Genomic DNA, 23,717 nt, shown 5'->3' with positions numbered 1-23,717 from the left:
AGAGAAATAGCTGCGTGAATCAAAGATTAAACAAAGAAACAAAACTACACAGGTCTATTTTTGAAGCAGCTTAGGGGGGAAAAAGGGCAAGAAAAAATAGCTAAAAAATGAAACTAGGAATAACTGGGCTAGAATATAAATGCCTGAACTAAGTGATTAACAAGAACTAAGTTTATGTTATTTTTAGAAGAACGAAAATAATATTTTTAGAAGAACCAACAATAAAACAAACACGGCATACCTTAAAAAACATTTAAAGCGTGTTGGTCTGAGCTAAGGTTTGCGGTTGGCTTTAAATTCAGTCTAAGCGTCTGACTAGACACCCGAGGCCACGCCCCTGGCCACGCCCACCGCGCTCCAGCCTTGGGCGTCTCATTTTGCCTGGCCTCCATCTTGAGAGATGTCGGCTCCTTCGGCTTGAGAGATGTCGGCCCCTCCAGCTTAAATTCCAGATTTAGGTTTCTCGTGGTGAAGTCACCATAAGTACTTCCCCCTTAAGCATCTCCAGAAAGAGAAAGCTACATTAATACTCTCAAGGTGGCAGGCACACCTGAGGCTCTCTATCCTGTCAGCTCATCCTCACCACGTCCTCCAATAAAGCTGGAGCTGCCATTATTCCCTCTGCTCTACAGAGGATGCTGAGGACCTGAGCCAGTCCCCAGTCCCCATCTGAGACGGGGGTTGGGGGAGGTGAGGAGTGGGGGAGTGAGGGAGGGTGAGTAGAGGGGATGGATCGGGGGCCCACCAAGCTCCGCTACATGCCAGGTGGCTCGGCTTATCTGCAAGTCACTGCAGGTGTGAAGGGCATGTTCGTTGGTTTCTCTTCTCCAGGATCACTGCTCATCGCTGCCTTTTCGACGTCTTATAGTAGTTTTATATATATATATATACACATATATATATATTTCCAGTTTCCTAGTTTTTATGGGGTGAGGGTGAGTTTTTCTGGTATCTCAATCCTTTTTGCCTCAGGCAACTAGGTGAAGAGTGGTGTCATTTACTGAAACGGGAAATAAATAATAAGTGGAAATTTCAGTAGGCTGTTGAATACATGGGTTTGGAAATCTCAAGGAGCTGCAAGGGAAACAATATTTATTGATCTTTCCCTAAATATTATTGATTTTCATATGAACTTGGCTACTCTGGCTGATATACACAAAGTTAAGAGATCTGTACATATGGAAAATGGTTATGGTAATGATTCCGCTTTAAATGTTGCCTTTTATTTAGTATTCAAGCAGCTTACCTTCCTCCCAGACACAGAACTTTTGTTCACAGCATCTTTCTTGGACACTGTAATCACACCAAGTTCATGTAAGTTCATCAACCAGTTCAGACTGTTTTCTCAGTTCAGTTGTGGTCATTTCCCTTTGACCCATGGGTTTTTATAAATATGGTGTTTAATTCCCAAGTGTGGGATTTTCTAGTTCTCTTTTTCTTACTGATTTCTGGCTTAATTGTGTTTTTTGATAAATGTTTCATTTTCGCTTGAAAATAAAACTCTGCAGTCATTGAGTACAGTGTTTTATAAATGTCAGTTAAAACTAGTTTATTAATTGTTAACATCTTCTATATCCTTACAGACTTTTTTTATCTGCTTATTATATCATTTATTGAGGGAAGTGTGCTAAATTTGCTACTGTGATTGTGGATTTGTCTATTTCTCCTTCAGAAGCTATGTAATTAGGTGCCCACAAATGTTTTTAAAATATTTCTTCATCATTATACATGTCCCTCTTTGTTTCTGCTAATGCTTTTGCTTTAAAGTTTTTTGATTTAATGATAATATAGTAAGGTAGATCATATCATTTGACTTCAATTTTCATCCTTCATTTAGTTACACCCTTGTGTTCACACCTTTTGCCATGCAACTTTACAGTGCCCTCTACCATGAGCTGACTTTGACTTCAAGACATCCCTTGATGCAGAAGCTTGAAATGGGCTTGCGCATTGAGATTTGCTCTCTTGAATGACTTCCATCACCATGAAAACATACTCAGGTCAGCCTGGTTGAGTGACACATGGAGCAGAGTTGTCTGGTCATAATAGCTGAGGCCGGTCTAGATCAGCAGAATGGATAGCGAATCAGCTCAGATGTGTGAGTAGTAGAAGCTTTTTGTTATATGTGATTGAAGTTTTGTCCATGCTTGGTCCATGGCATTATCCTGGTAGTTGAATACTGATATATGCACAAGGTGTATCTTTTTCTTTTTTCCTGTTTTTGTGCTACATGGTGCAGCTTGTGGGATCTTAGTTTCCTGACCAGAGTTTGAACCCAGGCCCTTGGCAGTGAGAGCATAGGGTCTTAAGTGTGGACTGTCTTTTTCCATATTTTTTTTTCTAAATCTATCTTAACAAACCAAACTCTTGTAAGGAGCTTATTGTTGTTTGTTCTCTTAATCCAGTTAGTCAATTTTGTTGTTTTTTTAAAATGGAGCATTTAGTTCATTTGCATTGAAAGGAATTACTGCTGTATTTTGGAGAAGGAAATGGCAAGCCACTCTAGTATTCTTGCCTGGAGAATTCCATGGACAGAAGAGCCTGGTGGGCTATATATAGTTCATGGGGTCACAAAGAGTCAGATATGACTGCGTGACTAACACACACTGATGTATTTAGGCTTAAATCTGGCATTTACTATTTGCTTCCTATTTGTTCTCCTGTTCTATGTATCTTTTTTTTTCTTGCTTTCTCTTGGATCTAGTAATATTTATGATTTCATTTCATCTCCTTTTTGACTTATCATATATGTACACCTTTTTCCAGAGATCACTTTCAAGTTTATAGCATACTTTTTTTTCACATATTAGAATCTGCTTTCTACCACTTTATATATAGTATGAGAACTATACAGCACTGTAGTTTCATTCTCTGCTCCTGGCCTTGGAACCATTGTCATACATTTTACTTTAATAGTTGTTATAAGCTACAATAGTCATTGTATTTTTTTTTTTTTGATTCAAACACTTTATTAAATTTTGAAGTAATTTTTAAAATAAAAACAGTATTTTATATCCATTGATATATTTAATATTTTCAGTGTACTTCATACCTTTATGGAGATGTGGATTCCCACCAGGTACCTTTTCCCTTCATACTCAATGCCTTTTTAAAAAATTTCTCATAGTATAAATCACTTATTGATTAATTCTTATTGTTTCAAATATCTGAAAAGGTCTTTATTTAACACTCATCTTTTATGGTTTTGCTGAGTTCTGAATTCTAGGTTAACTTGTTTCATTTTTTAAGTTTTTACAGATGTTTCTCCTCTGTCTTCTGGCTTGTGTTGTTTTCAATGAGAAATCATTGTTGAAAGAATGTTAAAGAGACATTCTTACCTTTTTTCTTCTACATGTAATATGTCTTTTTTGCTAGCTAGTTTTGAGATTTTTCTCTTGATCAAGACTGATAAACACTGATAAGTGTTTTAAAGCATCTGGATTATGAAGGGCAGGCAGCTGTGTGTTGGAGTCACTTATTAGTCAAAAACTGTGTTTTTTATGTAACTCCCTCATGTTGCCTAAGTTTTCAGGTTATTTCAAGAGCTTAATAAAGTAAAAAAAAAAAATTTTACTTTCCATATTACCAAATTTGACGCCTTCAGTGTCTGTTAGTTGGCTAGGGCAGAGACTATGGTCCCGTTTTTAGAGCTGGGAAAACTAAACTTTGAATGGTGCAATGACTGCAGGAAACACTCAACTAGATAGTGGGAGAGATAGGATGAAGCTCTCATTTTCTACACCAAATCCAGTGTATTATCCTAGATTATAAAAAATATTTTAAATCCATCTATTTTGATGGCACTTTCTGTAGAATGGTAGGGTAGGAAACATTTGAGGAAACTACTTGATCCTGATTGTTTTATTTGTCATTACAGCAAAAAGGTGAACCATGCCTATGAAGGCCAGCAAGATTGAACCTCAGATCCAGACAAGAAAACAAAAAAAGCATACTCCATGGATTTTATACATCTTCAACCACAAATGCTTTGTTACTACCATTATTGGCTGCTACAGCTGCCACTGGAAAATCAAACAGGAGAAAAAACTTAAACGTGGACAGTGCTGCTCTTTGGTACAGAGAGATGGGAAGAAGCTGGACCACATTTTCTTAATTTGGGGAACATGGGCTGGTTCCTACCCTCATACAGGTTCACTAAAATCTTCAGGACTGGGCAGGGGCTCTAGCTCTTCTGTGAAAGGTCTGCCACAATTCTGGGGCCACAGTTAATTTTACTGAAACATGTGCTTGTTTTCTTTCACTTTTATTATTAATTTCTTTGCTGTCATTCTGTTATTCACTTATTCATCTTTTCTTTTATTAGTAAGTGAACCTGGAAGAAGAAGTGAGATCTAGGTCAATCAGATGTTCTTGGCTGTGGAGTATAGGAATAGTTGAATTTTTAAATCTCTCTTCAGTGTGAATTTCCCAAAGGAGCTGTGCTTAGGAAAAACAAAAACCAGCAGGTAGGAAATAAGGTGCTCCTTTGTTATTGGTCAGGCAAGTATTTGATTTTTCTCTAATGAAGGATCACTGGTAAGGCTGAATGGTAGCATGTGGTCTGTCCTCATTGAGCACCTCTTTCTTTCTTTAAGTCATATTTTGGGCCTCTGTGGTGGGCACTGTGATGTAAGAGATGAAATGATGAGCACACTGAAGTGAGAAAAGGACGGACGTATTATGTATCTTCACTTAATTATAAACTCGGTCTAGCTGGGTCCAGGATTCTGACCAGTTGGATTACTGATTTCTCTTGTCTGACATGGGGAGCACAAAGAAAGCAGTGGGAATGAGAGGCTTCCCATTAGGCATGAGTGTTCTTCAGTTCATGTATCTTTCCCCCCCAGATATTTGGTTTCTATACCAGTGACTGAGGACAACACAAGTTCCTCAGGCATTGTACTTACTCTCAAGGAATTCACAGTCTACTGGAGGAAAAGACAAGTATATATTAATCTCAATATACTGAGACAATGGTATAATTGTGTGTGTGTATTCATATGCATGCACGTCTCTGTCCATGTTACAAGAGAGGGAGCCAAAAATAACTTTGTTTAGAATGCGAAATGTGATTAAGAATTGGATAGATAAAGAATAGAGGGTGGCAAAAGAGATGGTATTGGAGGAGTCAAAAGGCTTGGTCTGAGGTTTATTTTAGGTGGAGCAGAAGATATGAATGGAGAAGTGATGGGAAGTGAACATAGACAGGGAGTTGGTAGATGTAGTGTGGTTTTAAGAATTGGACTTCTTCCATGTAGGGAATTGAGAGTCCCTAAAGATTTTAAGCTATTACTGTTGTCTGAGCTTTGTTTTGGAATGATTATTGGATCATGTGGAAGATGCATTAAACAGGATGAGAGTAATGCAGAAAGGTGTCTTTGCCTTCAAAGAGAAAAGCAATAGTAGTAATCAAGGTTAGAGATGTTGGTGTCCTGGATTAGTGAAGTGATGGTAAAAATGAAGAACAGCAAATTGATGCAACACATATTACTTAGGAATGATGAAGTAAGTTACAAGAGAGCTATAAAGGACATTGAGTGAAAGAAAAAGGTAGACTTCCTAGGAAAGGTGGCATTGGAGGCAGTGTGGTATAATGGAAAAGTCCCTGGACCACTGCCTGGGAGTATGTTTTGGTGCTTGTTCCAGCTCTGCTTTAGGGCTAGTTATATGCTATCTCTGAGCCTCTCTACAGAGGGAGTTAAACTATAGAATTTTCAAAGTCCCTGGGCAATTCTTAAGGCCCTGTTTATGCTCAGGGGAAGAAATCTAGCATATAGCAAAAGAAATCTAGCATATAGCAAAAGAACAAATTCCTTGTGTTCTGGGAAAAGGCTGGCTGGATTCAATTTATGACTTCATCATTGACTATCTCCAATAAACTAGAGCTTAACCACTGTGGGACCTTGGCCAGTTACCTAACATTCCAGATATTTGAATGATGGAGATGGTAGCAGCAGTGCCCACCAATGGAGTTTGTTGTGAGGAAAGGAGAGATAAAATGTGTAAATACTTAGAACTGGGCTTGGAATACAGTTAGGACTAAATAAATGTTAGCTGTCATTTTATTGTTCTTGGAGTCACTGACTTGTGAAGTCATCTTTCACTTACAGGAATGATGGTATAGGGGATTCTGGGTGGAGGAAATGCAATAGTCAGAAGTCCAGAGACAGAGAAGCACAGTGGTGTGTTTAGGGAAAAACAAATTTCCAGTATTGAATTTATGAGCAGGTAAGGTGATAAATGGTAAGTGATCAGATTGGAAAGGAATATTTTAATCTAATTATGTAGCATCTTTATGTCAGCCTAAAATATTTGAACTTTGTCCTGTAAACAGTGGGGAGCCTTTGAATTTTTGAGCAAGAGTGACAACAATGAGAATCAAAATAAGGAGATGTGCTTATTCAACAAAAACAAGTTTATTGAATGTGTGTAAGTGAGTAAGACCACTAAGGCCTCTGGCCTTCCTATACCTCACATTCTAGTGGGATGAGTTAGGTAATAAACAGTAATGAAGAAAGATGGTTTCAGACAGTGATAAGAGCTTTGAAGATAATACATAGGAAAATAGGTTAGGTGGATGGGAACCTGGTTAGAGAAGACTGCTTTGAAGCAATGTCTTGTGAGCAATCTCTTAAATATAAAGGTGGGGCCAGCCATGTATACATCTGAGGGCAAAAATACTCCAGGAAGAGGAACCAGGAACTGTGAAACTCTTGGGGTGGGAACAGATTTGGTCATATTCTAGAAACAGAAAGCCAGCGTGGCTGGAGTTCAGAAATGGAGTCAATGTGTAGAGTGGGATGAGGTCAGGGATGGACAAGGCTTGATCATGTGCACCTTTGGGTCATGGCGAGGAGTTGCGATTATATTTTCGTATAGTGGGAAGATCTGGGAGGCTTGTAAGCAGGGGAGTAGGTTTATCTGATATATGTTTATCAAAGTCCTCACATGTTTTATGTAGAGAGTGAGTATAACCTGAGTTAAAACCTGTTCTCTTCAGCTTCCTACACAGCAGAAGTTGTGGTTTAGTGGCTTGATACCTATAATGTCTCTCATCAGAATGGGTCTGTTAGTACTCTATGTTTTCTGTTTTATTCCTTAATTCTTACTTCACAGTAACCCCATATTTTGCACAAGGCAGGGATTATTAAATCCATGCTTTGCAAAATACAAGCAGTGTGAAAGACACAAAGAAACAGAATTTTTCATCCATGTGATATAGAAATGTTAGGATTATAACTCAGCAAATTAAACCTAATGTTTCCAGGAAGGGTTTGACAGCCTCTGATTTGGTTGATTTGTGCTGTAATTTTCAGTGCAGGGAGTTACCCTCAAGGCTCAGTTTGTACCCCTTCTCCATAAAGATATCCTCCATCTTGGCTTTGGGCTCACAGATCTGGGCAATGCATCTGATAACTCTTGGCTCTGTGACTTTGAGTGAATTACTTTTACTTCTCTGAGACTTAGTTCTCTCTTCTGCAACATGAGGTTGCCAATACCTTATAAAACTGTATTGAGAAATGAAAAAAATGAAAGTAGCTTGTGAAATCCCTGGCCTTGTATTTGTTCAAGATAAACTACTCCAAAAAAAAGTTTATTCCCTAACCTACTTCTCTCCTTCCTCAAATGTGGGAAGATAAATGGCTAAATGACCTGATGAATAATGAATGAATGAATTACTCAGTGAATGAATCACTGAAAAAACATTTGGTGGACAGGAGGTGGATGAATTCAACAGATGGTTACAAAGAGCCAGCTGCATTTAAGGAACTGGCAGTACAGAGGTGTAACAAAAGTTCCTTTTCCTCAAAGAAGAAATTTGCATCAGATAGAAACATGATTGCATTTCAGTGTAATAAATGTTATAATAGGCTTATACAAGCTTCTGTAAGGATAAAAGAATATAGAGGTCTCTCCAGCCTAGGGAGGGTAATGCTGCACTGCAGCTATACAGACCTCTGATGAGTGTATGCAGATGTTGCTGAGATACCATGAGTAAATGGAACTTAATTATACTTTCTTCTTTCTGTTCCCAGAGAGAACGATTATTTTACCCATGTCTGATCATTTCATTTTGCATGTCTGTGCTTTTGGTGTACGTGTGGGTAGAATCATCAAATGAATACAATGGCTTTGACTGGTGAGTTTCACTTTTTTTTTCCATTTGTGTAAGGGCTCTTTGGTCTAATAGCCACATGGATCTTACTTCAGGCTGAAAAGATCTGGTGACATAAGAGGGAGGGTGGACAAAGTTGAATTTTTTGCAGCTGGTGGATGGGAGGCCTGACTCTGGGGAGGAGTAAGGATGCTCAGCACCCTCAGCTACTGTACCTCCCTTCCCTGCTCACTCTCACTCTTAGACCAAATCTGGTTCAGTGGGAAGCTTTCTCTGTGCTTCCAGTGCCCCCAGTCCTTCTATTCAGATGACTCCCTGATAACTTGCTCCTCAGCCTTTTGTCTGGGTTACTGATGCCTACACTAGTCCATCTTCATGATCTTTGTCCATGAACCCTGATGTCTCTGCCTCACCTCCAGCCTCTGCTTCTTCCTTCTGTCCTTACTGGGCTTCCGAAGACTCTGGAGACAGAAACAGTGTCCCATCTCAGCACCTTTTGTAGCCCAATTCCTACTCTGAACTACTCCTAGCTCTTTCAGTTTTTCTGACCTGATTATTGAAAATCTTACCCATTATTTGATATCTGGGGGGAGAAGGTATGTGTTTGAGTATGGGGCTTTTTAAAAATGGAAGACCTTTTTATAGAAGTTTTTATTTTAAATGTAAAAATGCAAAGTAGAAAATATAAACTTCAACTTAGTTTTACTTTTGAGTAACAGTCACTTGATATACTTCCAGTTTTTTTATGCTTACTTTTACATTATTATGCTCATGCCAGATATATAATTTTGCTTTTCCTTTTTGCTTAAAATAGTTACACACATTTTGACAGATTGCTAAAACTCTTAATGAATATCATTCAAAATAGTCTAAAAATATGTCCTGACATGAAATTACTCTAATACACTTACTTAAACCACTTTTTATTGTTCAGTTCAGTGTGGTTTAACTGCTCAGTCACATCTGACTCTTTGTGACCCCGTGGACTGTAGCACGCCAGGCCTCCCTGTCCATCACCAGCACCCAGAGTTTACTAAAACTCATGTTCATTGAGTTGGTGATGCTATCCAACCATCTCATCATCTGTTGTCCCCTTCTCCTCCTGCCTTAAATCTTTCCCAGCATCAGGATCTTTTCCAATGAGTCAGTTCTTCGCCTCAGGTGGCCAAAGTACTGGAGTTTCAGCTTCAACATCAGTCCTTCCAGTGAACACTCAGGACTGGTGTCCTTTAAGGTGGACTGGTTGGATCTACTTGCAGTCCAAGGGACTCTCAAAAGTCTTCACCAACACCACAGTTTAAAAGCATCAATTCTTCAGTGCTCAGCTTTCTTTATAGTCCAACTCTCATATCCATACATGACTACTGGAAAAACCATAGCCTTGACTAGATGGACCTTTAAAGTTGGCAAAGTAATGTCTCTGCTTTTTGATATGCTGTCTAGGTTGGTCATAACTTTTCTTCCAAGGAGCAAGAGTCTTAATTTCTTGGTTGATTGATCTACGGTGATTTTGGAGCCCCCCAAAATAAAGTCTGCCACTGTTTCTACTGTTTCCCCATCTATTTGCCATGAAGTGATGGGACCGGAGGCCATAATCTTAGTTTTCTAAATGTTGAGCTTTAAGCCAACTTTTTCACTCTTCTCTTTCACTTTCATCAAGAGGCTCTTTAGTTCTTCACTTTCTGCCATAAGGGTGGTATTATCTGCATATCTGAGGTTATTGATATTTCTCCCAGCTATCTTGATTCCAGCTTGTGCTTTTTCCAGCCCAGCATTTCTCATGATATACTCTGCATATAAGTTAAATAGGCAGGGTGACAATATACAGCCTTGACATACTCCTTTTCCTATTTGGATCCAGTCTGTTGTTCCATGTCCAGTTCTAACTGTTGCTTCCTGAACTGCATACAGATTTCTCAAGAGGCATATCAGGTGGTCTGGTATTCCCATCTCTTTCAGAATTTTCCACAGTTTGTTGTGACCCACACAGTCAAAGTCTTTGGCATAGTCAATAAAGCAGAAATAGATGTTTTTCTGGAATTCTCTTGTTTTTTATGATCCAGCGGATGTTAGCAATTTGATCTCTGGTTCCTCTGCCTTTTCTAAATCCAGCTTGAACATCTGGAAGTTCACAGTTCACGTATTGTTGAAGCCTGGTTTGGAAAATTTTGAGCATTATTTTACTAGCGTGTGAGATGACTGCAATTGTGTGGTAGTTTGAGCATTCTTTGGGATTGCCTTTCTTTGGGATTGGAGTGAAAACTGACCTTTTCCAGTCCTGTAGCCACTGTTGACTTTCCAAATTTGCTGGCATATTGAGTGCAGCACTTTCACAGCATCATCTTTTAGGATTTGAATTAGCTCAACTGGAATTCCATCACCTGCACTAGCTTTGCTCTTAGTGATGCTTCCTAAGGCCCACTTGACTTTGCATTCCAGGATGTCTGGCTCTAGGTGAATGACCACACCATCATGGTTATCTGGGTCATGAAGATCTTTTTTGTATAGTTCTTCTGTGTATTCTTGCCACCTCTTCTTAATATCTTCTGCTGCTGTTATGTCCATACTGTTTCTGTCTTTTATTGAGCCAGTCTATGCATGAAATGTTCCCTTGGTATCTGATTTTCTTGAAGAGATCTCTAGTCTTTCCCATTTTGTTGTTTTCCTCTATTTCTTTCCACTGATGATTGAGGAAAGCTTTCTTATCTCTCCTTGATGTTTTTTGTTGTTAAGCATTAGGAATGTTTCTAACATGAGAGCACAGAGAAATCTTTGTGCTGTAAGTGACATTCTTACAATAGATTCCCATAGTGGGATTGAGTTATGAAGAATAAACACTAATAAAATAGATTATGCCTATATTTTCTCAAAAGATTCTAGTAATTTCCATTCACAATAGAGATACAGGAGTTTCTGTTTTAACATTCCATTGACAGCAATAAATGTTCTTTTTTTTTTTTTTTATTTGTTTTTATTAGTTGGAGGCTAATTACTTTACAGTGTTGTAGTGGTTTTTGCCATACTTTGACATAAATCAGCCATGGATTTACATGTGTTTCCCATCCTGATCCCCCCTCCTGCCTCCCTCTCCATCCCATCCCTTTGGGTGTTCCCAGTGCACCAGCCCTGAGCACTTGTCTCATGCATCCAACCTGGGCTGGTGATCTGTTTCACCCTTGATAGTATACTTGTTTCAATGCTGTTCTCTCAGAACATACCACCCTTGCCTTCTCCCACAGAATCTAAAAGTCTGTTCTGTACATCTGTGTCTCTTTTTCTGTTTTGCATATAGGGTTATTGTTACCATCTTTTTTAAATTCCATATATATGCATTAGTATACTGTATTGGTCTTTATCTTTCTGGCTTACTTCACTCTGTATAATGGGCTCCAGTTTCATCCATCTCATTAGAACTGATTCAAATGAATTCTTTTTAATGGCCAAGTAATATTCCATAGTGTATATGTACCATAGCTTCCTTATCCATTCGTCTGCTGATGGGCATCTAGGTTGCTTCCATGTCCTGGCTATTATAAACAGTGCCTCGATGAACACTGGGGTACACATGTCTCTTTCAGATCTGGTTTCCTCGGTGTGTATGCCCAGGAATGGGATTGCTGGGTCATATGGCAGTTCTATTTCCATTTCTGACTGGTGTGTAATGGTACCTCATTGGGGTTATAAATGTTCTAATTTTGATCATTTTTAATTTTATAGATGGAATTTGTTTTGATTTAATCATTCATTAAGTTCCAGAACTGGTTAATTTATTTACTTTTCAGTTTTATTGCTTTGTTTACTTTGTGAGATCTTTACTAATTTTTCATTAATTTACATGCAGTCTTCGCTTATGGATTCATTCTAAATTATTCCACAGGACTTGAGATACAAAATTGTTTTCTTTTAAAGTAAAACTTCCCTCAATTTTTAAAAATGTTTTATTGAGATGTAATATTGTGTTAGTTTCAGGTGGATGCAACATAATAATTTGGTATTTGTATATGTTGTGAAATGATCACAACAATAAACATTTTTAACATCCATCACCACACATAATTACAATTCTTTTTTTGTGATGAGAAGTTCTAATATCTACTCTCTTAGCAATTTTCAAATATATAATGCAGTATTATCAAGTGTAGTTACCATGCTGTATGTTACATTGTAATGACTTACTTATTTAATAACTGGAAATTTGTACCGATTGACTCCCTTCACTCATTTCATACACTGTCACCTCTGGCGACCACCAGTCTGCTCTATCTATGAGCTTATTTTTTTGTTTTTTAGATTCGACATATAAGGGAGATCATAATGTATTTGTCTTTCTGTTTGACGTATTTCGCTAATCACAATACCCTCAAGGGTTCATCATGTTGTCACCAATGACAAGATTTCCTTCCCTTGTAGGGCTGAATATTCTATTGTATATACACACAACATATTCTTTGTCCATTTATCTTTCAGTGGATGCTTAGGTTGTTTCTATATCATTATTGTTCAGTCGCTCAGTCGTGTCTGACTCTTTGTGACACCGTGGACTGCAGCACGCCTGGCTTCCCTGTCCATCACCAGCTCCCAGAGCTGGCTCAAACTCATGTCATCGATCCAGTGATGCCATCCAGCCATCTCATCCTCTGTCGTCCCCTTCTTCTGCTTCAGTCTTTCCCAGCATCAGGGTCTTTTCCAGTGAGTTGACTCTGGTATCAAGTGGCCAAAGTATGGGAACTTCAGCTTCAGCATCAGTCTTTCCAATGAATATTCAAGGTTGATTTCTTTAGGATTGACTGGTTTGATCTCCTGGGTGTCCAGAGGACTCTCAACAGTCTTCTCCAGCTCCACAGTTCAAAAGCATCAGTTCTTTGGCACTCAGCCTTCTTAATGGTCCAGCTCTCACATCTGTAGATGACTACTGGAAAAACTATAGCTTTGACTAGACAGACCTTTGTCAGCAAAGGTGATGTCTTTGCTTTTTAATATGCTGTCTAGGTTTGTCATAACTTTCCTTCCACGGAGCAAGCGTCTTTTAATTTCATGGCTTCAGTCATTGTCCACAGAGATTTTGGAGCCCAGGAAAATAAAATCTGCTGCTGTTTCCACTTTTTCCCCATCTATTTGCTCTGAAATGATGGGACCAGATGCTATGATATTAGTTATTTGAATGTTGAGTTTTAAGCCAGCTTTTTCACTTTCCTCTTTCACTTTTATCAAGAGGCCCTTTAGTTCATCTTCTCTTTCTGCCATTAGGGTGGTGTCATCTGCATATCTGAGGTTGTTGGTGTTTCTCCCGGCAATTGTGATACCAGCTTGTGCTTCATCCAGGCCAGCATTTTGCAGAATATACTCTGCATATAAGTTAAATAAGCAGGTGAAAACATATAGCATTGATGTACTCCTTTCCCAATTTTGAACCAATCCATTGTTCCATGTCCAGTTCTAACTGCTTCTTTACCTGCATGCAGGTTTCTTAGGAGGCTGGTAAGGTGGTCTGGTATTCCCGTCTCTTTAAGCATTTTCCATAGTTCATTGCGATCCACACCATCAAAGGCTTTAGTGTAGTCAGTAAAGCAGAAGTAGATGTTTTTCTGGAGTTCTCTTGCTTTGCCTCTGATCCATCGCATGTTAGCAATTTGATCTCTGATTCCTCTGCTTTTTCTAAATCCAGCTTGAACATCTGGGAGTTCTCAGTTCACATACTATTGAAGCCTTGCTTGAAGGATTTTGAGCATTACCTTGCTAGCATGTGAAATGAACGCAATTGTACAGTCATTTGAACATTCTTTGGCATTGCCTTTCTTCAGGATTGAAATGGAAAATGACCTTTTCTAGTCCTGCAGCCACTGCTGAGTTTTCCAACTTTGCTGACATACTGCCTGCAGCACTTTAACAGCATCATCTTTTAGGATTTGAAATAGCTCACCTAGAATTCCGTCACTTCCACTATCTTTGTTCATGGCAGTGCTTCCTAAGGCCCACTTGAATTCACACTCCAGGATATCTGGCTCTAAGTGAGTGATCATACCATTATGGTTATCTGGGTCTTTAAGATCTTTTCTGTACAGTTCGTCTGTGTATTCTTGCCACCTATTCTTAATATCTTCTGCTTCTGTTTGGTCCTTGTCATTTCTGTTCTTTATTGTGCCCATCTTTTGTGCCCATGAAATGTTCCCTTGGTATCTCCAGTTTTCTTGAAGAGGTCTCTAGTCTTTCCCATTCTATTTCTTTCCTCTGTTTCTTTTCATTGTTCACACAAGAAGACTTCCTTGTCTCTCCTGCTATTTTTTGGAACTCTGCATTCAGATCGGTATATCTTCCCATTTTTCCTTGTCTTTCACTTCTCTCCTTTTCTCTTCTATTTGTAAGGCCTCCTCAGGCAACCGTTTTGCTTTCTTGCATTTCTTTTTCTTGGGGATGATTTTGGTCACTGCCTCCTGTACATTGTTACGAACCTCAGTCCATAGTTCTTCAGGCACTCTGTCTTTCAGATCTAATTCTTTTAATCTATTGTAAATGATGCTGCAGTGAACATAGATGCGAATATATCTTTTAAAGTTAAATGTTTTTCATAAAGACTGAGAAGCTGAATTCCTGGATTATATGATAGCTCTATTTTAATTTTTCTTGAGGAACCCACATACTGGTTTCCATAGTGCCTGCACCAATTTACATTCCAGCCAGTGGTACACACAGGTTGCCTTTTGTCCATATCCTAGCAAACACTTGTTATGTTTTGTCTTTTTTGTAGAAACTATTCTAACAAATATGAAGCGATATCTAATTGTTGTTTTGATTTGCTTTTTCCTGATGATTAGTTGTTGCTGAATACCTTTTTATATACCTGTGGCCTGTATGTCTTCTTGGGAAAAATGTCTATTCCAATCCTCTCTGTTTTTAAATTGGATTATTTTAATTGATATTCGGTTGTATGAACTCTTTATATGTTTTTGGATATTAATCTGTTAATCAGATATGTGCTTTGTAAATATTTTCTCCCATTTGCTTTGCTATGCAGAGGAAGTAGTTTGGTATAGTTACCCTTGTTTGTTTTTGCTTTTGTTCCTTTTGCTTTTGATGTCAAATTAAAAAAAAATAACCTAGGGTGATATTAAGGAACTTACTGGTTATATTTTCTTGTAGGAGTTCTTTGGTTTGATGTTTTATGTTCAAGAATTCAATGCATATTGAGTTGATTTCAGTATGTGGTGTAAGATATTGGTTTCACTGTTTTGCATGATTGTTCAACCCTGTTTATTGGGGAGACTGTCCTTTCCACATTGAATATCCTGGTTCTTGTCTCCTTTGTCATAAAATAATAGACCATGTATAATCATGGGTTTATTTCTGGGCTTTTTGTGGCATCCCATTGATCTGGTGTTTGTTTTTGTGCCAATACTCTACTTTTTTAATTATTATAGTTTTGTAGTATTGTTTGAAATTAGAAAGTGTAATGTCTCCAGCTTAGTTCTTTTTTCTCAGTATTACTTTGGCTATTTGGGATCTTTTGTGGTTCCTTACACATTTTAGGATTGTTTATTCTATTTCTATAAAAAGTGCTATTGGAATTTTGATAGGGATTGCATCCAGTCCTTAGATTGCTTTCAGTTGTATGGAAATTTTAGCAATATTAATTGTTTCAGTTTATGAACATGAGGTATCTTTTCATTTCATGTCTTATAATTTTCAGTGGATAGCTCTTTAAGGTACTTGATTAAATTTATTCTTAACTATTTTATTTTTGTTAATGATTATCTAACTCATTTGAAAAGACCCTGATGCTGGAAAAGATTGAGGGCAGGAGGAGAAGGGGATGACAGAGGATGAGATGGTTGGAATGGACATGGGTTTGGGTGGACTCCGGGAGTTGGTGATGGACAGGGAGGCCTGTCATGCTGTGGTCATGGGGTCTCAAAAAGTTGGACATGACTGAGCGACTGAACTGAACTGATGTAACAAAGGTTGTTAATCTTAATTTTTTATGTATTTGTTATCAGTATGTAGAAATGCAGCAGATTTTTGTATATTTGTGTCCTGCAACTTCAACTTTAATTAATTAGATCTTTCCAGTTTTTGATGGAGTCTTTAATATTTTCTCTATATGAAATGTCATCTTCGCATAGAGAAGGTTTTACTTCTTCTTTGTGGTCCTGACGCCTTTTATTTCTTTCTCTTATTTGCCTGATTCCTCTAACTAGGACTCCCAGTGCTTGTTGGTCAGGAGTGCTGAAGCTGTACAGTCTTGTCTTAGTCCCGATCTTAAGGAGACGCTCTTCGCTTTCACCATTGAGTAAGATGTGGGCTTGTGATGTGTGGCTTTGTTTCACTGAGATGTGTTCCTCCTATACCCAGTTTGTTGAGAGTTTTTTTTTTTTTTTTTAATCGTGAATGGAGATTGAATTTGTCAGATGCTGTATTTTCATCTGTTGAAATGATAATATGATTTTAATCTTTCATTCTATATGTTAATGTGGTGATGACATTTATTGATTCGTGTGTAGGGAACTATTCTTGTATTACAGGGACAGACCCACTTGATCATAGTGTATGATTCTTTTAATGTGCTGTTATATTTGACTTGTGGTATTTTGTTGTCAATTCTTGCATCTGTATTCATCAGAGACTTTGGCCTGTAGTTTCTTTTCTTGTCGTTCCTTATCTGACTTTTATATCAGGAAAATGCTGGTAAAAAATGTTTTTTTTTAAAAAAAACATTAAAAAGAAGTTTGTAAAATGAATTTGAGAGTGCTCTCTCCTCTTCAGCTTTTGTTAAGAGTTTGAGAAGAATTGATGTTAATTCATCTTTAAATGTTTAAACTCTGCCAGTGAAACAATTGGTCATGGGCTTTTCTTTTTTTGGGAGGGTTTTGATTACTGATTCACTCTCCTTTCTCATTTGTTAAGAGTTTGAGAAGAATTGATGTTAATTCATCTTTAAATGTTTAAACTCTGCCAGTGAAACAATTGGTCATGGGCTTTTCTTTTTTTGGGAGGGTTTTGATTACTGATTCACTCTCCTTTCTCATTACTACGATCAGATGTTCTAGTTCTTCATGATTCAGTCTTGGTAGGTTGTTTGTTTCTAGAAGTTTATTCTCTTTTCTAGATTGTGCATTTTGTTGTTCAGTTGTTCAGTCGTATCCAACTCTTTTCGACCCATGGACTGCAACATTCCAGGCTTTCCTGTCCTTCAGTATCTTCTGGCATTTGCTCAAACTCATGTCCATTGAATCAGTGATGCCATCCAAACATATCATCCTCTTGTCGCCCCCTTCTCCTCCTGCCTTCAATCTTTCAATCAGGGTCTTTTCTAATGAGTTAGCTTTTCACATCAGGTGGCCAAAGTATTGGAACTTCAGCTTCAGCATTAGTTCTTCCAATGAATATTCAGAGTTGATTTCCTTTAGGATTGACTGGTTTGATCTCCTTTCCATCCAAGGGACTCTAAAGAGTCTTCTTCAGCACCACAGTTTGAAAGCATCAAAGTTGTTCATAGTCATCTATTATGTTCCTTTCTGTGATATCAGTTGTAGAGATTCCTTTTAAATTTAAATTTTCGTTTATTTGGATCCTCTTTTTTCCTTGGTTAATCTTATTGATGCTTTGTCAATTATGTGTATTTTTTCAAAGAATGAAGTCTTAGTTTTGTTAGTTTTTTTCTGTTGTTTTCCTATTCTTTGTTCCTAGTCTGTATTTCGTTTACCAAGTAAATTAGCTCTTGAATGAAGAGAAATCCTTGAGGAAGAGCCTTGCCGCATAAAGTGATCTGCCCATATAGGACTGTATAATTCGCCCTCCAAGGAAGATCTGGCTATTTACAAGGGTGGTTGTGCACCAGGCCAAGAGAAATACTTTTGGGACAGTTACTGGGTACTGACTCTGAATTGATACAAATTTCTAGAGATGTAGAACAGCACTGTAATTCACCACTCAGAGTAATCAATGGAAGTAGGTAATCATTGGAATCCCCAAACCCACCCTGCGGTTATTTCTTTAGGTTTGGAATGCATAGTTGGAATACAGTACCCAGAAGCAGGCAGGATCCTCACGGCAGTACTCCATCTTCAGATAAAGTTGTTAAAACACAAGAGTGAGGCCGCATTGTTTCTAAAGCTACAGGGAAAGTTATTGGGCAATATTCCATATTTGCTCCATATTCCAAGTTGTTCCCATAGCAAATTACCACAAATTCAGTGGCCTAAAGCAGTATCCATTTATTTCCTCATAGTTCTTTGGGTCAGATGTCGGGCATGGTTGGTTGTGTACTCTGCTTAGGATCTCATAATGAAATCAAGGTGTCCACTAACCTAACCATCTAGCTTTGACTAGATGGACCTTTGTTGGCAAAGTAATGTCTCTGCTTTTTAATATGCTGTCTAGGTTGGTCATAAATTTTCTTCCAAGGAGCAAGCATCTTTTAATTTCATGGCTGCAATCACTATCTGCAGTGATTTTGGAGCCCCCAAAAATAAAGTCTGTCACTGTTTCCCCATCTGTTTGCCATGAAGTGATGGGACCAGATGCCATAATCTTAGTTTTCTGAATGTTGAGCTTTAAGCCAAATTTTTCATTCTTCTCTTTCATTTTCATCAGGAGGCCCTTTAGTTCTTCATTTTCTGCCATAAGGGTGGTGTCATCTGCGTATCTGAGGTTATTGATATTTCTCCCAGCTATCTTGATTCCAGCTTGTGCTTTTTCCAGTCCAGCATTTCTCATGATGTACTCTGCATATAAGTTAAGTAGTCAGGGTGACAATATACAGCCTTGACATACTCCTTTCCCAATTTGGAACCAGTCTGTTGTTCCATGTCTGGTTTGAACTGTTGCTTCCTGACCTGCATACAGATTTCTCAAGAGGCATATCAGGTGGTCTGGTATTCCCATCTCTTTCAGAATTTTCCAGTTTGTTGTGACCCACACAGTCAAAGTCTTTGGCATAGTCAATAAAGCAGATGTTTTTCTGGAATTCTCTTGCTTTTTTGATGATCCAGTGGAAGTTGGCAATTTGATCTCTGGTTCCTCTGCCTTTTCTAAATCCAGCTTGAACATCTGGAAGTTCACGGTTCATGTACTGTTGAAGCCTTGTTTAGAGAATTTTGAGCATTACTTTACTAGCGTGTGAGACTAGTGCAGTTGTGCGTTAGTTTGAGCATTCTTTGTCATTGCCTTTCTTTGGGATTGGAATGAAAACTGATCTTTTCTAGTCCTGTTGCCACTGCTGAGGTTTCCAAATTTGCTGGCATACTAAGTGCAGCACTTTCACAGCATAATCTTTTAGGATTTGAAATAGCTCAAATGGAATTCCATCACCTCCACTAGCTTTGTTCATAGTGATGCTTCCTAAGGCCCACTTGACTTTGCATTCCAGGATATCTGGCTCTAGGTGAGTGATCATAGCAACATTTGTTATGTGGAGCACAGGATGCTAGTGAGCTGAAGCAACAAGATGGTTCAGCAACAGACTGCAAGAGAAATTAAAATAGAGAAGTTTATTATTTGTAGGTACTGGAGGAAGTACACGGTGCTTTGAGCCCACCCAGGGAGGCCAAGGGAGAATGTAGACAGAGAGCGAGGCAGGACCTAGGCACATGCCTTTATTAGGGTCTATGGCTAGAGTGCTTTGTGATTCCTGGGCTAGGGCCAGATTGGTTAAATCATACTATAAGAGGAAAGTTCTTGTAAGCCCTATGAGAGTCTTATCTAAGGGGCACATAAAGAGTACAGATGCTGGGAAACATGGGAGACTGTTGCCCATAAGGACTGTTGGGAAAGTCATATCAAGAACTTTTATTTGCTTACGATTAAGGGCTGTTGTCTAGATCTTGTCTAGATCACTAGCACCTGAGAGTGCTAGTGTCAATTTGAGGTCTCTGTGGTTCATTGGACAAACAAAATGGAATCCAGGCAACATCATTGATGCTAAGCTAATACAAAGCAATACCATCAGCTAAGGTGTTAACATTTGCTAAGGAGAGTTAGCTTCCAACAACAAAAAAGACAACTCTACACATGGACATCATCAGATGATCGATACCTAAATCAGATTGATTATATTCTTTGCAGCCAGAGATGGATAAGCTGTATACAGTCAGCAAAAACAAGGCCTAGAACTGACTGTGGGTCAAATCATCAGCTCCTTACTGCAAAATTCAGTCTAAAATTGGAGAAAGTAGGGAAAACCCCTAGGCCATTGAGCCTAAATCAAATCCCTCCACATAGTGGAGGTGACAAATAGATTCAAGGGATTAGATCTGGTAGACAGAGTGCCTGAAAAACTATGAACAGAGGTTCATAACATTGTATAGGAGGTGGTGACCAAAATCATCCCCAAGAAAAAAAAGTGCAAGAAGGCAAAGTGGTTGTCTGAGGAGGCCTTACAAGAGCCAAGAAAAGAAGAGATGTGAAAGGCAAAGGAAAAAGGGAAGGATATACCCAGCTGAATGCAGAGTTCCAAAGAAAAGCAAGGAGAGATAAGAAAGACTTCTTGTGTGAGCAATGAAAAGAAATAGAGGAAAACTATAGAGTGGGAAAGACCAGAGATCTTTTCAAGAAAAGTGAAGATACCAAGGGGACATCTCATGCAAAGATGGGCGCAATTAAGGACTGAAATGACAAGAAGCAGAGATATTAAGAGTGTTAAAATATTAAGAAGAGGTGGCAAGAATACACAGAAGAACTGTGTATTTCTTAATGACCCAGATGACCACAATGGTGTGGTCACTCACCTAGAGCCAGACATCCTGGAGTGTGAAGTCAAGTGGGCCGTAGGAAGCATTAACACGAACAAAGCTAGTGGAGGTGATGGAATTCTAGCTGAGCTATTTCAAATCCTAAAATTTGATGCTTTTAAAGTGCTACACTCAATATGCCAACAAAGTTGGAAAACTCACCAGTGGCCCCAGGACCGGAAAAGTTTGGTTTGCATTCCAATCCCAAAGAAAGACAATACCAAATAATGTTCAGACTGCCATACAATTGCACTCATTTTACTTGCTAGCAAGATTATGCTCAAAATCCTTCAAGCTAGGCTTCAGTAGTACATGAACCGAGAACTTCCAGATGTTCAAGCTGGATTTAGAAAAGGTAGAGGGACCAAATTGCCAACATCTTTTGGATCACAGAAAAAGCAAGAAAATTCCAGAAAAACATCTACTTCTGCTTCATTGACTACACTAAAACCTTCGACAGTGTGGATTGAAGCAAACTGGAAAATTCTTGAAGAGAGGGAAAACCAGACCACCTTATTGGCCTCCTGAGAAACCTGTATGCAGGTCAGGAAGCAACAGTTATAACCGGACATGGAACAGTGGACTGGTTCAAAATTGGGAAAGGAGTACATCAAGGCTGTATGTTTTTACCCTGCTTATTTAACACATGCAGAATACATCACGTGAAATGCTGGGCTGGATGGCTCACAAGCTGGAATCAATATTACTGGGAGAAATATGGGTAACCTCAGATATGCAGATGATGCCACCCTAATGGTGGAAAACGAAGATGAACTAAAGGGCCTTTTGATGAAGGTGGAAGAGGAGAGTGAAAAAGCTGGCTTAAAACTCAACATTCAAAAAACTAATATCATAGCATCTGGTCCCATCATTTCACAGGAAATAGATGGGAAAAAGTGGAAATAGTGACAGATTTTATTTTCTTGGTCTCCAGAATCACTGCAGATGGTGACAGCAGCAATGGAATTAAAAGACCCTTACTCTTTGAAAGAAAAGCTATGACCAACCTAGACAGCATATTAAAAAGCAGAGACATCACTGCCGACAAAAGTCTTTCTAGTCAAAGCTATGCTTTTTTTCAGTAGTCGTGTATGGATGTGAGATTGTGGTACTGGAGAAGACTTTTGAGAGTCCCATGGACAACAAGGAGATCAAGCCAGTCAATCCTAAAGGAAATCAGCCCTGAATATTCATTAGAAGGACTGATGCTGAAGCTGAAGCTCCAGTCTCTGGCCACCTGATGTGTAGAGCTGACTCATTCGAGAAGACCTTGATGCTGGGAAAGATTGAGGACAGTAGGAGAAGGGGGTGACAGAGGAGAGGTTTGGATGGTATGGCTGACTCAATGGACATGAGTTTGAGCAAACTCTGGGAGATAGTGAAGGGTAGGGAACCCTGGCATGCTGCAGCTCGCGGGGTTGCAAAGAATTGGCTCTTGACATGGTGGTAGACAAAAGCTCCATGGCTTGTGTGTGTCCTCATGTAGAACCTGTTGTGTCTTTTGTTTTTCCTCAGAGTTGCTGTCAGCTGACAGTTGATTCTGCTGATAAGCATTGTGGTATGTATGGTAGACATTGGGAGAGCATGCCGGAAGTCTGCACCTTGTATCTCTGGGAAAGCAAGGAAACGCTCCTAGAAGGTTTCTTTAAATATGAGCGCAGAGACTGGATGTAGATGGGAAGGCTGACTGGGCTGCTAGACAAGGGCTGTCTCTATTGGATGAGAAGGACTTCATCCAAAAAGGTGTGTGATCATTCTGCTGCTGCTGCTGCTAAGTCGCTTCAGTCGTGTCCGACTCTGTGTGACCCCATAGACGGCAGCCCACCAGGCTCCCCCATCCCTGGGATTCTCCAGGCAAGAACACTGAAGTGGGCTGCCATTTCCTTCTCCAATGCATGAAAGTTAAAAGTGAAAGTGAAGTCGCTCAGTCATGTCCAACTCTTAGCAACCCCATGGACTGCAGCCTACCAGGCTCCTCCGTCCATGGGATTTTCCAGGCAAGAGTACTGGAGTGGGTTGCCATTGCCTTCTCCAGATTATTCTGCTAGAGAGATGTAAAGCAATGTTGTAGAACAGAGGAAACTGCTTGAAAATAGTAAGTCAGAAGAATCCTAAAGTGGACAATCCATGTGGAATGAAGTCTACTGCATAATCTTGAGCAATTGTATATACCCAATTTAAAAATGTGACAGCCAAGAAACACTTTTTCCAATTCCACTCAGCTAAACAAACACCTTTTCATTCTTCTCACTTCCATGCTACTTGACTACTACTACCTATATTGAGTACAACTCCATAGGTCAAGAAGAAGTGGAAGATGAAAGGAGGAAAAAAAAAAAAACACAAACAAACTTGTGTAGAATTCTTCCTGCAGTTCATGGTGAGTGGGTGGTAACTTTACCTGAATTTGGTGAGAGGATTTTGAGCTGAACTAAACTATAACAATATCAATATTTACATGTAATTGAATGTACAAAAGAAGACCTTTTAGGTTCAAAGGAAGTGAAAGAAAATAGATGTGGCTAGAGAAATGATTAGGAAAGATAGAGGCACCATTAAATAGTAAACTTTAACTTCCTCACTTGGAAAATGAAGTCAGTATCCTTACTTGGCTAAGCAGTTTGCTGAATTCTTTGATTATATCTCAACAGCTATTAAGTCCATCTTTCATTTAAAAAAAATTGAAATATAGCTAATTTGCTTCCCTGGTAGCTTGGTGGTAAAGAATCTACCTGGTAATGCAAGGGGTGAGGATTTGATCCTTGGGTCAGGAAGATCCTCTGGAGAAGGAAATGGCAACCCACTCTAGTATGCTTGCGTGGGAAACTCATGGACAGAGGAATCTGGTGGGCTATGGTCCAAGGGCTCACAGACAGTTG

The 23,717-nt window shown here is 38.9% G+C and overlaps 1 protein-coding gene across 1 annotated transcript in view; it reads left to right on the top strand.

Annotated features, from left to right (window-relative positions):
• The first annotated feature begins 1,262 nt into the window (after window positions 1–1,262).
• LOC122676088 (glycerophosphodiester phosphodiesterase domain-containing protein 4-like) overlaps window positions 1,263–23,717 on the top strand; it is a 126,435-nt gene continuing 103,980 nt past the window's right edge. Inside the window, exons 1-4 of the mRNA XM_043875418.1 lie at window positions 1,263–1,314; window positions 1,880–2,098; window positions 3,878–4,074; window positions 8,037–8,140. Of these exons, the coding sequence (XP_043731353.1) occupies window positions 3,892–4,074; window positions 8,037–8,140 (287 nt within the window). The 5' untranslated portion in view covers window positions 1,263–1,314; window positions 1,880–2,098; window positions 3,878–3,891. The remainder of the gene's footprint in view (window positions 1,315–1,879; window positions 2,099–3,877; window positions 4,075–8,036; window positions 8,141–23,717) is intronic.

The sequence above is a fragment of the Cervus elaphus genome, chromosome 2 (genome assembly GCF_910594005.1).
Source record: "Cervus elaphus chromosome 2, mCerEla1.1, whole genome shotgun sequence".
NCBI lineage: Eukaryota > Metazoa > Chordata > Mammalia > Artiodactyla > Cervidae > Cervus > Cervus elaphus.
This window is presented reverse-complemented; position numbering and strand designations above follow the sequence as displayed.